Consider the following 15,305-nt stretch of genomic DNA (forward strand, 5'->3'; position numbering starts at 1 on the left):
GGTTGTAGGGAGCTTGCACACACCAGGGCCCTGAGGAAGAAGAGCTGGAGACGGGGAGGAGTTGGAGGGGTGGTTGACCTGCTTTACAACAAAAATCTAAGGAAGACAGAGTAGTTTCATTTTCAACCTGAACTGCACAAGACAAAGGAGCTGAAAAGCAGAGTTTCTTTCAAAGCAGAGCAGGAGATTTCCTGTAGAGGTTAGTACCAACTTCACTTAACTGCAGACAGGGCGTTTGAATTGGCAGTTCCAGCCGGTTAGGTGACAAGCAGCTTCATTCAAATTAATGTTTCAGGGGAAGTTAGTGGTGTCTTATTTACTGTTATGCGATTACGTGGCATGTATTGATTATGTGTCAAAATGAAATCTGTTAAGTATAGACTGTATACAACAGTGCACAATTCCTCAAGGTCTGGACTGGAGCCATCCTGTATAGTTAGAGTGACCAGACGTCCTGGTTTAGTCCCGGTTTTTCCATCAAAGGTCCAGGTGTCCCGACATTTTGCTCAAAATCTTTAAAATGTCCCGGTTTTCAGCCACTTCATTAAGCGCGACACACTCTAAATGCCGTGTTACTTCAGTTTGGCGCCGCGGAGTTTATTTTAAATTGATCAAAATGATTTATTATTAATAATATGCTTTACAAACGCTGCAATATTTTATTACATGATTTAAGGCATTTTACATGGGGAGTACCGTACCAGCTAATAAGGAGTGTGTATTGGTTGCTAGGGGGCTGGATAAGAAGAGGAGAGTGAGCTGTTGTTGATTGTGATGAAGCAGTTTTTCTTAATGAAAAAGATTACCTCAGAATATCGGTTTAATTTCTGTTAAAACTAAAATAAAGCCTACTTGGTTATTTTTTTTCTCACTGTAATTTCTCTGTAAGAGAAACCGAAACTAAATCTTCTCATAGATAGTAAGCTATATATATATATATATATATATATATATATATATATATATATATATATATATATATATATATATATATATGAGTACAGGACTGAGTAAAATTCAAATTGAATAAAAAAAAAAAAAACAACTAAACCCCATACAATAACATATCTCCGGCCAGCTTTCAGATATCGTTAGTGACTGGCAAGCTCTTAAGTTCCTCTGAGTTGAACTTTTCACCGTCCAAGCTGAGGGTGAGGTAAAGAGACAGCCCTTGTTTTATCCCCTGCTGTGTTGACACTGAACTCTGATGGGGGGAAAAGGGATGTGAAGGACTGCTTTGCTGTAAGTAGTTCATCTTGGGTTGTCTGTCAGGACTGTACCATAAAATACAATGTGTTTACTAAGGTGTGTGTATGCATTGGTTTGCATTACATGGTGGATTGAGGCTGCAGTCTCTTTGGGGGCGTCACATGTACATAGCCAGAGTTGTGCGTTTCTTTATTTATATTTTGAACAGGGGGTAGTGTTGGCATGAATGTGAGGATTATCATACAGCAATCAGTAAAGCAATAGCTAATCAGCTCTTGGCACGCTAACCAGTCTAAAAAATGAGTGAAAATCAGTGGATAATATTATCATGCACATTTTGGCCTCTAGTTTTCTAGGTTATTAGTTACAGTATGTATTAACATATTATTGCTGAGGTTAATTTAATACGCTATGGTTTTATATTGTTAAAATTATAAGTTTTTGTTAGTTGTTATGATGGTTTTCTGAGTATAAATGCTAAACATGCAGCTGCCATGTGCCAAGAGCAGACTATTATAGAAGTGCTGGGAAGGTGAGAATCTAATACAATAACCATTTTGGCGGTTTGAGAGAGAGAGAAAGAGACAGCATAGTGATATTTATTTGTCTTTCAGGTTGCAGTTGAAGCTAGCCGATCTGTTTTGATAGTTTTATATATAACAGGCATTATAATGAAAGCCACATGTTTGCCTGATGTCAACATGCACAAACACAGAAGCACTTCAAATGTGGTGGATATAATAGACTGGTCAGAGCTCTCATCAATGATGACCAAGGATATTGCCGATGTGTCTGTGTCTCTTGTTAAGACTGTCAATTAAATCAAAGAGATGGAACACCAGCAATATCAAGCATTTGTAAAAGAGAGACTCGTTGAACGTACCAAGCCGATGAGACGCTGCCTCATAACAAGCTGGCAATGTTCAAAGATCGACCAAAGATGTTGGTGCTTCCCGATGCTAAGCTGATGCTCAGATCAGCAAAGAATGACTGTCAATTGTTCTCCAGGCTTTACATAAGGTGTCAGACTTGAGGTTGTAACCTTGATGACTTCTTTTCCCACGAAAACCAGGCATGTCTCCTTCCATTGCTTATGGTGGTAGGTTACGACAGACCTCTAAGTCTGATCTTTTACGGTGCTTTGAAAATCTTCACAAAACCAGAACTGATGAGCCAGAGGTTTCAGTAGTTATATTTGAAGGGGCCACAATGGTAAAGATTCTCAAACCAAAGACAGCAAAAACATTTCAAGAGTACAGTGAAGAAGTTTCTGTGCCTCATATGTTGCACAACGGCTGGTAAAAGTTGGAAAAATTTCTTGAGAGTGGATAAAAACAAAACGGAACTATTCCATCTGCTGTCACAGCATATCATCTAGATCAAAGTGGATAATAAAAAAGTCAACAGATGATGTCTTGTGTGTACCAGCTTGTGAGAAGCTATCCCAGCTTTTGCCATGCTCACATGAAGAGGCTGATACATGAATCATCCTTCACTGTGTACATGCTGCTAACAAAGGCCACAGGGCCTCGTGATCAGAACGGTGGACACAGATGTTGTTGTGCTTACCAATCCTGCATACCATCGGCTGTCTGTTGATGAATTGTGGATTGCATTTGGGACAGGAAATAAATTCCAGTACCTACCAGCTCTCCAATATGCATCTGCCCAGGGACCAGGAAGATCAGCAGCACTTTCATTGTTCCATGACATGACTGGTTGTGATACTGTGTCCGGCTTTGCTGGTCATGACAAGAAGATGGCATGGGATGTCTTATGATGAAGCTACAGCTGCATTTCCTACAACTTGCTGTATGCCCTGATGACATTCTGGATGACTGCCTGGCTGTATTGGAGAGATTCATTATTAATATTAATCCTGTGCCACTGGCCAAAACAGTACCTCCCATCATGCTCCGCTCTGCCACTCATGCAAATTAGCCTCCTGGTTGAGTTAGAGTCCTGCAGTGTTAGTAGGGAGGCAGTCTGACAGAGGGCGGATGCGTAATCCGCTGGCTCGTTACACTATCATTCCCCGTTTTTAATATCACGATTTTTCAAAACCCACAAGCCATGCATCATAAGTTCTTTGAGAAATTATCTCTTAATATCATCTCACAAACCCGTTTATTGTCACGTTTTGTGCAGCCTGTCAAATGCTGCGTGGCCGGGCTTTACTAAGTAACCACAGGATATAATTCATTTTCAATTCAACTAACAACCGATAATCATCTCGGCTGATAAACTGACATTGTGCAGCCTATCAAATGCTGTGTGGGCGGTCTTAACAGGATACAGTTCAGTTACAAAACACAGACGTTGCCAAATTTTTCTTCTTTAATAGAAGTCCCTTTCACACACAAATGCAGCCACTGATAACATATTCCAAACTCCAATTACTACCTCATTCTTGATCAGCCATTGTATTTGAAAAAAAATAAAAGTGTAACACCGACAAAAATACTCAACACATCTGATATAGTCACATGGGTGGCTGACTTTCAATCCACGCCCACTGTACCGCTTCATTGCTGGCATACCATTTCACACAGGAGATAAGATGGTTCAGTGGTTCAGAGACTGCAATTTACACAGACCACAGTGCTGGTTCTGAGCAATCATAACTCGTCATGTGTGAAAGGGATATAACATAGTCAGCCTCATACAAATGCAAACAAAAATCACCAAGTGCAACGCCTAATTGATAGCTCTCATCAGTTGACAATTCATGTCTTTTTTTAGATAATGACACAAACTGTTTCATTCCTGTTAATGATATAAAAGTATTTGTCCAGTAGTAAACTATATGCGTTTGTTTAAATGTAAAGAACTATTAAATATACAGTATTACAACACTGCTCTTTAATTCACCGTTAGTTTTTGTTCTTTTTTTTGTGCTGTCCTAGGCAAACGTGAAAGTCACCTTCTATCACAAATTATGCCTGCAAGGCAATCATGATATAAAGTGGTTTCATATGTACTTAGTACACAAGTACCTACTGATGATGTATAGCTAGTAGCAATTTCAATGAAATGGTCACCCAAAGCAAGAGGATTTCAGTGTGAAGCCCAGGTCAGTTAAAAGCCTGAAATGTGTATGTCTATGTGTGTTAGAACACTGGCCTAAGTATAAAAGTATCTTTGTTAGATGTTCTCTGAGTTAACTAGCATGTTACCTAAATAACCTTTTGTCACCAATTATTTTTAACAGTTGAGGGTCCATGATTACTATAAATATAGGTAGCATAGGCACAAATTTGTCATTCCTGAATGTAAGGGAGGAGAATACACTCAGTTAAGCAAAGAAAAAAGACAGTCTGTAATTACTTTTAAGAAATGAAGGTCAACCTTTAAGACAAATCACAATAACTTTGCAAGTGTCTGTAACTGCTGTGGCCAAGGCCATCAAACAATTTGAAGAAAATGGCACTGATGAGGATCGAACAAGGTCAGGCAGGCCAAGGGTGACCTTAGAATCAGAGAACAAGTTCATTCGAGTTACAAGTCTGCGAAACCGGCGATTAACTGCCCCTGAAATACAAGCTCAGCTAAATGCTACTAGAAGTACAGATGTTTCAACATCAACTGTTCAGGGGAGATTGCGTGAAGCTGGCCTAACTGGAAGAATTGCTGCAAAGAAACCATTGAGTAGAGTACAGAGTAAGAGGAAGATACTTTCCTTGGCCAAAAAACACACAAACTGGACGTTTGAGGAGTGGAAGTCGGTCTTATGGATCGTTGAGTCACAATGTGAAATATTTGGGTCCAACCGCTGATTATTTGTAAGACACAAAGAGGGTGAGCGCATGAGTTCTGCATGTGTGGTTCCCACTGACAAGTATGGAGGAGGCAGTGTCATGGTCTGGGGTTGCTTTGCTGTTGACAGAGTTGGTGATCTTTACCAAGTTCATGGCAAGCTCAACTAGCATGGCAATCATAGCATACCTCAGAGGCATGCCATTCCATCAGGATTACGGCTAGTTGGGCAGTCGTTCATTCTTCAGCAAGATAATGACCCGAAACACACCTCAAAGTTGTGCAAGATCTGGCGAAGTAGGAAAGTGAAGTGAAACTAATGACCTGGCCTGCCCAGTCTCCAGACCTCAATCCCATAGAACTCATATGGGACGAATGGGACAGATCAAAGCAAAGCTACCCACAAGTGCCCTACATCTCTGGGAATTGCTGCAGAAGAGCTGGGAAGACAAGTCGGGTGATTTCCTGCTGAAACTTCTTAACCGAATGGCTTGTGTTTGTGAGGCTGTTATTAAGGCAAAAGGTGGCTATTTTGAGGAATCCAAGATTTAGAGACAATTTTCAGTTTTTTTTTAACATTTCTTTGATACTCCTTATGTTTTGTTTTGTATATTGTAACACGTGTTTTCATTTTCAAGTATTTACAGAAACGTATAAGACGTAAAACATTGTCAGTTATGGAAAAAAAACTAGTTTCCAGCAAGTGTACTCAAACTTTTGACTGGTACTCTGTGTGTGTGTGTGTGTGTGTGTGTGTGTGTGTGTGTGTGTGTGTGTGTGTGTGTGTGTGTGTGTGTGTGTGTGTATATATATATATATATATATATATATATATATATATATATACATATATGCACACACACACACACACACATTATATATTGATATCAAAAGGTTATATCAATATCGTGCATTTCGATGTTGATAATATCAAAGTCTTCCAAAACACAGCAAAATATAATCACACAATTCAAATATGTATGTAATCTACAGGACATAGCTGTGGTATCTGATTTTTTTGCTCAGTAAACAAATCATACAGACAAATTCAACTTCTGTGTTGCTGCAGCAGAACAGCCTCACACATATGAAAAGCAATAACTTACTTCAAGTTAGAGGTGCTTTGCTTCGTAAATATCCATAGAGAAAAACAATTCCATCATCATCTACCTCAAAACCAAAATATTACCTTACTTCACTGCACGCAGACTTTGAGGTTGTTAATTTTTCAGCCATTCTGGAAGTACTTGAATCATAAGCCGCTCTGCATATGAGTACTAATTAGCGACACCAATAAAAATATGAAATATGGTGTCATGCTGAATTTTTGCATTATTTTGAGATGTGTTTTGATGTTTGTTTTTGTTTTTAAATTATGCCTCAGGTGAAGCAAAACGTTTGTCCATAGCTGTACTGTATCTAGGCCTGAGCATGTGGAATTCTCTCACTTCCTCTGCCTTTCCCACTCTTTTCAGACATGGATTTCATTGAGCCTATTCTAAGCATCGCTCAGGAGCTGTATTCGCTCTGCTGTGAGGTGAAGGCTAACCGCAGTCGCTGCAGGCGACTGGCGTCCCGGGTCCAGGCTCTGATGGTCACAGTGAAGACTATCCAGACTCAGGGGCCCGAGGGCCAGCCGGCGGTGGTGTGCAGGGGCCTGCAGGAGCTGAAGGGCACCCTGGAGTCGGCGCGGGAGATGGTGAAGAAATACTGCTTCATGAATAAAGTGCGAAAGTTCATTGAGGGGCACGGCCTGAGAGAAGACTTTAACCTTCTGAACGAGCGGCTGAATGACGCCGTTAATGACCTCTCGCTCGCCCTGCACTCCGACGAGAAGGAGCGACTCCAGAAGATCTTCAGAGTGCTGACACGGGAACAAGAGGACGAGGAAGACAGTGAGCAGGACAGGAGGGACATGGAGACACGTAAGAGCCACTCTGCCTGCTCTAAACAAGACTGCAAAAATGAAACAGGCCATTGCAGAGACTCTAAATGATAGACAACAAAAAAAGAAACTGTCATCTTTGACTCTGAATAGAAATATGACAGTCAACCTGAGAAATTGGTAGTCAACTTAGTGTGTGACTTAGTGTGAACTAATTTTGAAGTGCAGTTGCAGTTCGCTATCCCATAACATATAAGTGACATTTTAGAACAATAATAGTTTTAAAAAATGACAAGCATATTTAAACTATTGTGCACGAACAGCAAAGTGTTACGAAAGTAGTAAGTGAACAAATAAAGCACTCAACATTATCAAAATGTTTTGCCAACTGTATTTTTTATTTTTTTACCTCAACTGTTTGACTCTAAGTCATTCTGCCCCTAACATGAACACACTTTTGAATCATCTGTCAAAATTTTGTAGCGATCCAGAACCACAAGTTGAAATTCAGTTTTTTTGTTTAATGGGTTGCTTTTGTTAGGACTTGAAAAGACTGTAACCAAGCCTGTGACCCCTTGTTCCCTCCCAGTGCTCTCTCAGCAGCTGCAGATAAATGAGAAGGTGGAGACAGTGAGGGAGACCGTGGACTCCACCTTGGGGGATTTGAGGGAAATCAAGAGCATGCTGAACTCCAGTAAGTAGACCCAAACAGCAAAAGAAATATACCTCCTGGAATGGGTCCATGCAGAACCTTTAGCAAACCACTATTATCTATTGTGGAATGCTAATTTTCCTATTGTCTTTCTAGAAAGTCATGTGAGACTGTTTGTTTTTTTTTGTTTTGTTTGTTGTTGTAACTATATTTGTTTTACTTGCTTAGTACTAGACTATTGTGAGTTTAGCTGGATGCAAGATAGAGACAGCCATGGGGAAAAGGAATGAATTCTTCATATTGAAATAGAACGACTGGGGCTTTTATTACCCTTTGTACCCCAGTCATAGCCCTTATCAGGCTTGTTTCCACCTGGCCTCATCATTGACCAGCAGGGATTGTATGAGCCCTTCATCACCCCCCAGTTAGTTTTATAAACAGCTGCAGATTGTGTTCCACAGATAGGAGATGAGATTGAGCTTTCAGGCTGACTTTCTATTATAGATTGGAAAATGGCATTGTGTGTGTGTGTGTGTGTGTGTGTGTGTGTGTGTGTGTGTGTGTGTGTGTGTGTGTGTGTGTGTGTGTGTGTGTGTGTGTGTGTGTGTGTGTGTGTGTGTGTTTGTATTTATTTATTTATGTATTTTTTGCAGTGAAGAAGCGGAGCCCCACGCTGCCAGACATCAGGGAGATCAAGATTGAGGAGCTAAAATACAACAGCGAGCCCTTTATGAAGACCAACAACTCTGAAGTGTACAAGGGAGAATACAACAAGTTCACTGTCGCCATCAAAAGATTCACTTACCAAATGAGCACTAGCGCAGAGTAAGACCCCCCCACCTCTCTCTCTCTCTCTCTTTCTCTTCTCTCTCTCTCTTTCTCTCTCTCTCTTTCTTTTCGATCTCTCTCTTTCTCTCTCTCTCTCTTTCTTTTAGGATTTCACACTTGCATTTGAAGAGTTGAGGAATGCTCACGGTTTCTCCAGAACAAGCTGAACACAAATCGATACCTCTCAGGTTTCTCACAATGCTGTGACAGCTGTTTGTAATGTTTTGTCTAATAACTAAAATAACCTAAAATATCACTCTCTCTTGCAGTGAGGTCCGGAGAGTTTTCAAAAAGGAGGTTGAAACAATGAGACGATTCGAGTCCCCTAACATTCTGAGAATGTATGGAATCTGTGTTCTGAAAGAGAATAGTGAGTGCTGACAATTACACTATGATCCCATTGCAGGTGTACTTCCTATCAATTCTGGAATATTTCCTTTCTTACCTTCCTACCCACTGTGTGTATTTCTTAGGTGAGGTGGTTTTAGAAGTGATCACTAAGGTGTATAACTGAGTTAATAAATGGGAACCCTCTACTCACAGGGGCAGAAATTAAAGTCCTGGCTTTTAAAAGTATTTTAGATAAATTATTAGGTACAGTACTGTATTACTAAAGCCGCACTGAACTGGTCACTTATAATAGCATGAATAAGTCTAACTTCAGCCTGTACACTTGCAAAGTTCTACTTTTTTGTTTAAGCTAAAGCATAGCCTTTGACTCCTTTCTCCTCTCTCTCCCAGGCCCTGTCCCCGATTTCCTGATCGTGATGGAGTTCTGTAAGCACGGCAGTCTGCGGCAGGTTCTGGACGGGAAGCAGGAGCTGTCGTGGCAGACGAGAATACAGATGTGCCTGGATGCGGCCCAGGGGCTGTACAGGTACCACACTGCGGACCAAGAGAGTGGAAAACACTCTTTGGACATTTTTAATAGGAAGCCATAGCATTTGCATATGCACTGCACTGTAAGGGTACCTCCCTTTTATACTTTGAGTTTCCCTTTTTAAAGCTTGTTTTCTTACCTCTCATTAACATAATACCAGTCTCAAAAGTCCTCTTAATATTACAGTAGAGCAGTTTGTTTTATAAAAGTTGATTTTTGTTTTGTTACAGTTTCCTCTGGGTAGCTTGACAGGGATGACAACTGAAAGTGTTGCACTTGAGGTGTTGGCAAGGTATATATTCATGGGCACTGTGTGTTTTTTTTTGTTTTATTTCAGACTACACCAATCGGAGGAAAAGTTTAAAGTCCATGGCTGTATTAACAGCAACAAGTTCCTTGTGGATTCTGGGTTCAGGGTGAAGGTAAGGTGCTTTTACTCTCTTAGCTGGTTTCATGGTGACTTCTCATCACACATGGGATTTATTTTGGTCACAGTAGAAGATGTTATTAATGTACCGCCACCCTTGAACTACATTAGACCAGGAGGTGGTTTATTAACCTTACTAACTAGACTAGAAATAAAAGGGTGTAAAGGTCTGTGATAGGGAGGGTTACAAGTTGTGCACCGGTGTAAGTTATAATTCAAAATAAATGTCTTCTGAAAGAGAAATGGAGTCTGCTCTGCTGGCATGGAAGATCAGAGGAGGAGAGTGCTGGCTATACACCCATAACCCTTCTCTTCTGAGCTCTCCTTTAGCAAGCCTTGACTGGAAAAGGTTGAGTCTAATGAAAACATCCTAAGTTTTACTAAACTGATTCCCAACTAAGGATCTGACTCTGTGCTTTTCTTGTCCCTGTGCAGCTGGGAGGGTTTGAGCTGGCAAAGACCGAGACCTCTCTGAGGAAGAACAAAGACAAGCAGAGCCACGCGCTGTGCTATTGCTCCCCCCAGCAGCTGGATAGCATCAACCATCAATATGACAAAGCCTGCGAGGTCTACAGGTAGACACGGCACCATGATGCCCCACCACACAATTTATTTGTTGAGTAAATGTATTCTGCCCACTGACTTTATTTTATATATATATTATATATATATATAATATATATATATATATATAATATATATAGATATATAATATATATATTCTATATATAGAGTATATTATAATAACATAAGCTCCTTTGCAATAACATGGGCCTCAGGGGACACCCAGGGGAGTGTAACAACACATCTGACTAAAATACAAAATCAAATAACTCCCTCTCTATAATGCACATATAGTGAAGCAAAAATGTAACTTTCTGTGAATTAACCATGCATAAAGCACCATGTGATCAAGGCTATAAAAAAAAAAGGTAACATTCCCACTCGTGGATCATTTTAATTAGCAGTTTTTAAACTATAAATAGCCTGACTAAACGCCGGTCGGGAGTTTGAAGTGACAGATAAATCAAGTGCAAGAAGAAGAGTGGGTCAGGAGAGGGGAAAAGGTGAATGGGCTCGCCCCAGGTTCTTCTGCCGGAGCAGGGCTGAAGCCTCTTGTCTCCCGGAGAAAGCTGCAGCTCCTCTCTCAGCAAAAAAGTAAATGCATTAGAAAGATAACCACGTAATAGGCATAATATTTATTTAGTTACAAAACAAATGCTGAATAAGTTGTCTGTTTTGTAAAGTGCCAGCGCAGCTTTTCTTCAGTTCAGATACTATATCAAAGGGGAGAGACAGAAACGGAAGTTAGACTGAGAAGTTGTTTACAGTTTGAACAAGACCGGTACTGTATTTACAGCAGAAATATTGCATGAATCACTAGTATAGGGAATTGGGGGACAGGAGCGTTATATCAGAGGCGCGTTATAACCGAGAGCCGAGAGGGAGCACTATATATATATATATATATATATATATATATATTATATATATATAATCTATATATATATATTTATATATAGACAAACACACACACACACACACACTGTTTGAATGCATCTCTGTTTCATGTGTTCAGGTATATATCCGAATCTGAAGGTAAATTGTCTGCGCCCTTTTTCCCTTGCAGTTTTGGTATTGTCCTGTGGGAAGTGGCCACCAGGAAGATCCCTTTCAAAGGTAGGTGTTGGAGTCGACCTTTTTGCAATAAGGCATCACGGGCAAGTTTGTTCTTGAATAAATGCCTGATTTGAATGGTAGAACAATATTTCCTGAGTATCAGGACAGAAAAAAGCTATTTTACACAACTCTCATAACCATTTTTGAAGCTGATACATTTGTTGATTTTTGGTCCCGAACAGTAGTTGTTTTGACGCAATTATGGGCAGCGAAATCCCAAAATCAGCATCCATACTGAGGCACTGGTGTCAGAGCTGTCTGACCTTGAAAGGTGGAAGCTGTCATATAACCTACATAACTTGTATCTGTTGTTGGCTGTGGCCAGAATCTGTTTAAGCAGCCACTTCAGACCTGTCTGTCACAGTTTCCTAATAATTGTAATAAAATAAGTTATTGAAACCAATTGGGGTGTAATAAATACAAAATGTATTTTTTACTTGGCTTTCTATCGGACCATTTCTCCAAATGTCTTGGTTGCTAGGTGCCCAGATATAAATATCCAGTATTTCACTGGGCTGCATCGCAGGAATTCAGCAGCACTGCATGTACACAGTATAAAGGTTTTCAGTATAAAGCACCCCACCCAGTCTAGAAAAAAAAACATTTAAAATATATATATATATATATATATATATATATATATATATATATATATATATACACATGGCAGGGAGGGGGTTAATATCCTCCCTGCCAAAAACATTTGTGAATGCACATTTTTGTGTTTGTTTGTTAATCTTGAATTAGAGTAGTGTTAATTGTTTTATAATTAATTCTCCCCTGCACCTGGTGATTATTTTAAATTAGAACCAGGTGCAGGGTATTTAAAGAAAGTAGCCAGTGTGCTCAGGGCTACTGCTTTGAGGAGGGCCTGGTTGATGAAAAAAAACAAAAAAACAAAAGGTACTGTGTGAAAGCCTTTTTTTGTGTGTTTTGTTCACAGCTAAACAGCTTAGCTGTCATGCTTATAGTTTAGGTTCCTGCTTGTGTGTAGTTAGTGCTTGTAAGAGCGAGGTGTTTGTTTCTGCTTTTGTGTATTAAAAATAAATGAGTCAGCGCTGGAAAAAATCCTTTTGAGTGCTTGATCTGATTTAAAGTGGCGACAAACCGTGATGAGGTGCAGTCTTATTACTATATACTATATATATATATATATATATATATATATATATATATATATATATATATATATATGTGTGTGTGTGTGTGTGTCGTTTTCCTCTCTTCAGACTTGACACCCAAACAGATTCATCAGCAGGTCTTCATAGAGAAGTACAAAGAGCCCCTCCCCCAGGACTGCCCTCCTCAACTGGCCAAGGTGATTGACGCCTGCCGCTCTTTCGATCCCTTCCAGCGGCCCACTGCGGGAGGTATGGTAACCATGATGACAGCAAGGCCCCTCCCCCCCCCATTTGTCTTGTATACTAGTTTCATATAAGACCAATGTATTTACCATTTATACAACAAACATTGAAAGAGCATTGAATATTTTTTTTTTTTTTTCATATTCAATGACTTTGACCTGGTTTCATTTTGAATTCTCCTTGCAATCATTCAAATCCAACAACAGAATTACAGCACCATGCCAAATACAAAAAAAAAGAATTAACGATTTCTTTGTACTACTGAATAATGGGTTAGGGTTAAGTATCAATCTCTCTCTCTGACTCACTCCCTAGCACCTCCCCTTTCTTCTACTATTCTCCCTTGTCCTCACTCCCTCTCTTGCTCTCCGGCAGCGCTGGTGGATGATCTACGGAAGACTGTGGAGGAAGACTGCTCCCCCATATTATAAAGGCCAGCTTGTGGGAATCCCATGAGGGTGTGAATCCAATCTTCATAAAAACAGAACATAACAAAACCAGAGTGGATCTGCAACATGTCTGCTACCAGCACTACTTCCACTTCCCTAAACTGTTTTTATTATCAAAATGAAGCCAAATTACAAACAGGAAAGCAATAGTTTCAATGAACTTCTATCTCCGGACATTTAGATTGAATAGAAAGGCAAAGGCTGGAGATGAACTGCAAACTATAGAATTCAAAGGTGAATGTCTTGCTGTGTAACTGAAGAGCAAGCTCTAGTGGTTGAGAAGCAAGTGTCTTTTGTTGATGTCCATATTGTTAACTCCTTCCCTGCTAGATCTATTCTCCCTCTTGCTTGATAAAAGCTCCTCCTTGAACGTAAACACAAGTGGGTGTCCATCTCAACTCGGCGAGTCTCATCATTGAAGGGGAGGGGCCAATTAAGCCGTCCAGGAGAAATGACCAATGAACTGCAACACTATCTGCTCACTCTCCCTCCCCCAGGATCTTGAGCAACTACAGCATCGTGTCTCGCTAGCCAGCTTACATGCTATAGCTTATATAATCATGCAATAAACGTGGATGTCAATTCTCTATTTCAACAACAGGGGTCACGATTTTCCCCACTGCAATTTTAACATATATAGCAGAAACAGCAAAGTGTAACGAGAACACTATGTTCACAAATAGAGCACAAGACATTATCAAACACACGATTTATTCATTTTGGTTACTGATAGTGACAACTATTCGACTCCCATACCTATGAGCAGGAGCAGGGTTTGTGAGGAGCATGTAAAAACTCCATGCAGGCAGCTGTTGACCCTGAAACAAGTGATCAAAAAATATATTTGGTTACTATTGGACTCACTCGGTTTTGCTGCATTTTGCCTGTGCCTTTTACAAGAGACTGCTGCCTTTGCAGGCCTTCTGAACTTACTGGCAACCTTTTAATTGTTTACATCAAAGCTATTTACATCAAATCAAAGCTATATTCTGTATGGCTCAAATGCCATCAAGTGGGCAGTCTTGTTCAATTTATTGGAGGGTAGTGTACATTGATATACCTTTTGCAAACTCTTAGTGTGTCAAACCCTGCGTAACCACAAACTGCAATGTTGCCCCATTAAAGTCATTGTATTGTCATTTTAAAACATGATATCTGGTACTGCATCAGGTTAAAGAAAGTTCTCAGTTTCATGCCTTGCTCTCAGGATTTTTCTTTACAAATATGTTACACTTCCCAGGTTCTTTCACCTTCTGGGTCAAAACATGTTACTGGCTGAAAGCATTAGTCTGTGGGGGAAGCAGCTGATTGGATAATAAAAGGAAAGAAGCCTCCAGGGTGAATGACCAAGGAAGTGCAACATTAACATAAAGTGGACATTTTGTTGCAAACTGAAAACACAGTATATTTATATAAAATGACAAAAAAACATAATGTTTTTATAGAGCTTACATGGAGATTGTGTATGATTTTTCTTTTATTGATAATAGTGCTCATTTTTAAATGTATTAAGCCTTCATTCTTGCTAAACAAAGGTGTCTGAGTCATGTCAAATCAAGGAACGTTGGTGTATTGGGTCCACAGTTATTAGGTACTGTTTTAGCATGCTCGTTATCAAGGAACAAGAGTGGCATCATGTTATGATCGAGAAGACATTGAAAATATTTTACCAAACTATAACTATTTCAACATATCTTACGACTGCCTGTCAAATTAAATTTTTTTGAAAGTGAAAATAAATATTTTGTTCTTTTAAAAAAAAGTGTGTTTTTATTTTTAATTATAATGATCTATACTGACTACTTTTATAAAAATGCTAGTTTGCCACACAGATGCATCATAAACCCTCTGCAGCGTACCACATGCTACAAATGTTCGATTGGATTTAGGTCATTTACCCTCTTACCTTTTTGTTCCTTCGTCACTCCAGTGTAGCTTTGGCTGTGTGCTTTGGGTCATTGTCATGCTGAATGGTGAACTTCCATCCCAGTTTCAGCTTTCTTGCAGAGGGCAGCAGGTTTTCCTCAAGGACTTCTCTGTACTTTGCTCCATTCATTTTCCCTTCTATCCTGACAAGTGCCTATGGCAATGTTGCTCCTCCCCTGTGTGTATTTCTGTGTTGTATGTTGCGTGTAGTGTGTTAATGTTGGTGTATTGTAGTTTGTACATGGGATA

General features: G+C 39.8%; 1 protein-coding gene across 1 annotated transcript; it reads left to right on the plus strand.

The window, feature by feature from the left end:
• Positions 1 to 14,856, plus strand: LOC121295971 (mixed lineage kinase domain-like protein). Its single transcript, XM_041221077.1, has 11 exons — positions 1 to 199; positions 6,441 to 6,890; positions 7,440 to 7,544; positions 8,156 to 8,327; positions 8,600 to 8,700; positions 9,072 to 9,207; positions 9,548 to 9,632; positions 10,073 to 10,212; positions 11,268 to 11,317; positions 12,547 to 12,687; positions 13,057 to 14,856. Exons 2-11 carry the CDS (start codon positions 6,443 to 6,445, stop codon positions 13,110 to 13,112), a joined length of 1,434 nt encoding a protein of 477 aa, XP_041077011.1. The 5' UTR covers positions 1 to 199; positions 6,441 to 6,442; the 3' UTR covers positions 13,113 to 14,856.
• Positions 14,857 to 15,305: the final 449 nt, after the last annotated feature.

Source organism: Polyodon spathula, chromosome 21 (genome assembly GCF_017654505.1).
Source record: "Polyodon spathula isolate WHYD16114869_AA chromosome 21, ASM1765450v1, whole genome shotgun sequence".
Taxonomy (NCBI): Eukaryota; Metazoa; Chordata; class Actinopteri; order Acipenseriformes; family Polyodontidae; genus Polyodon; species Polyodon spathula.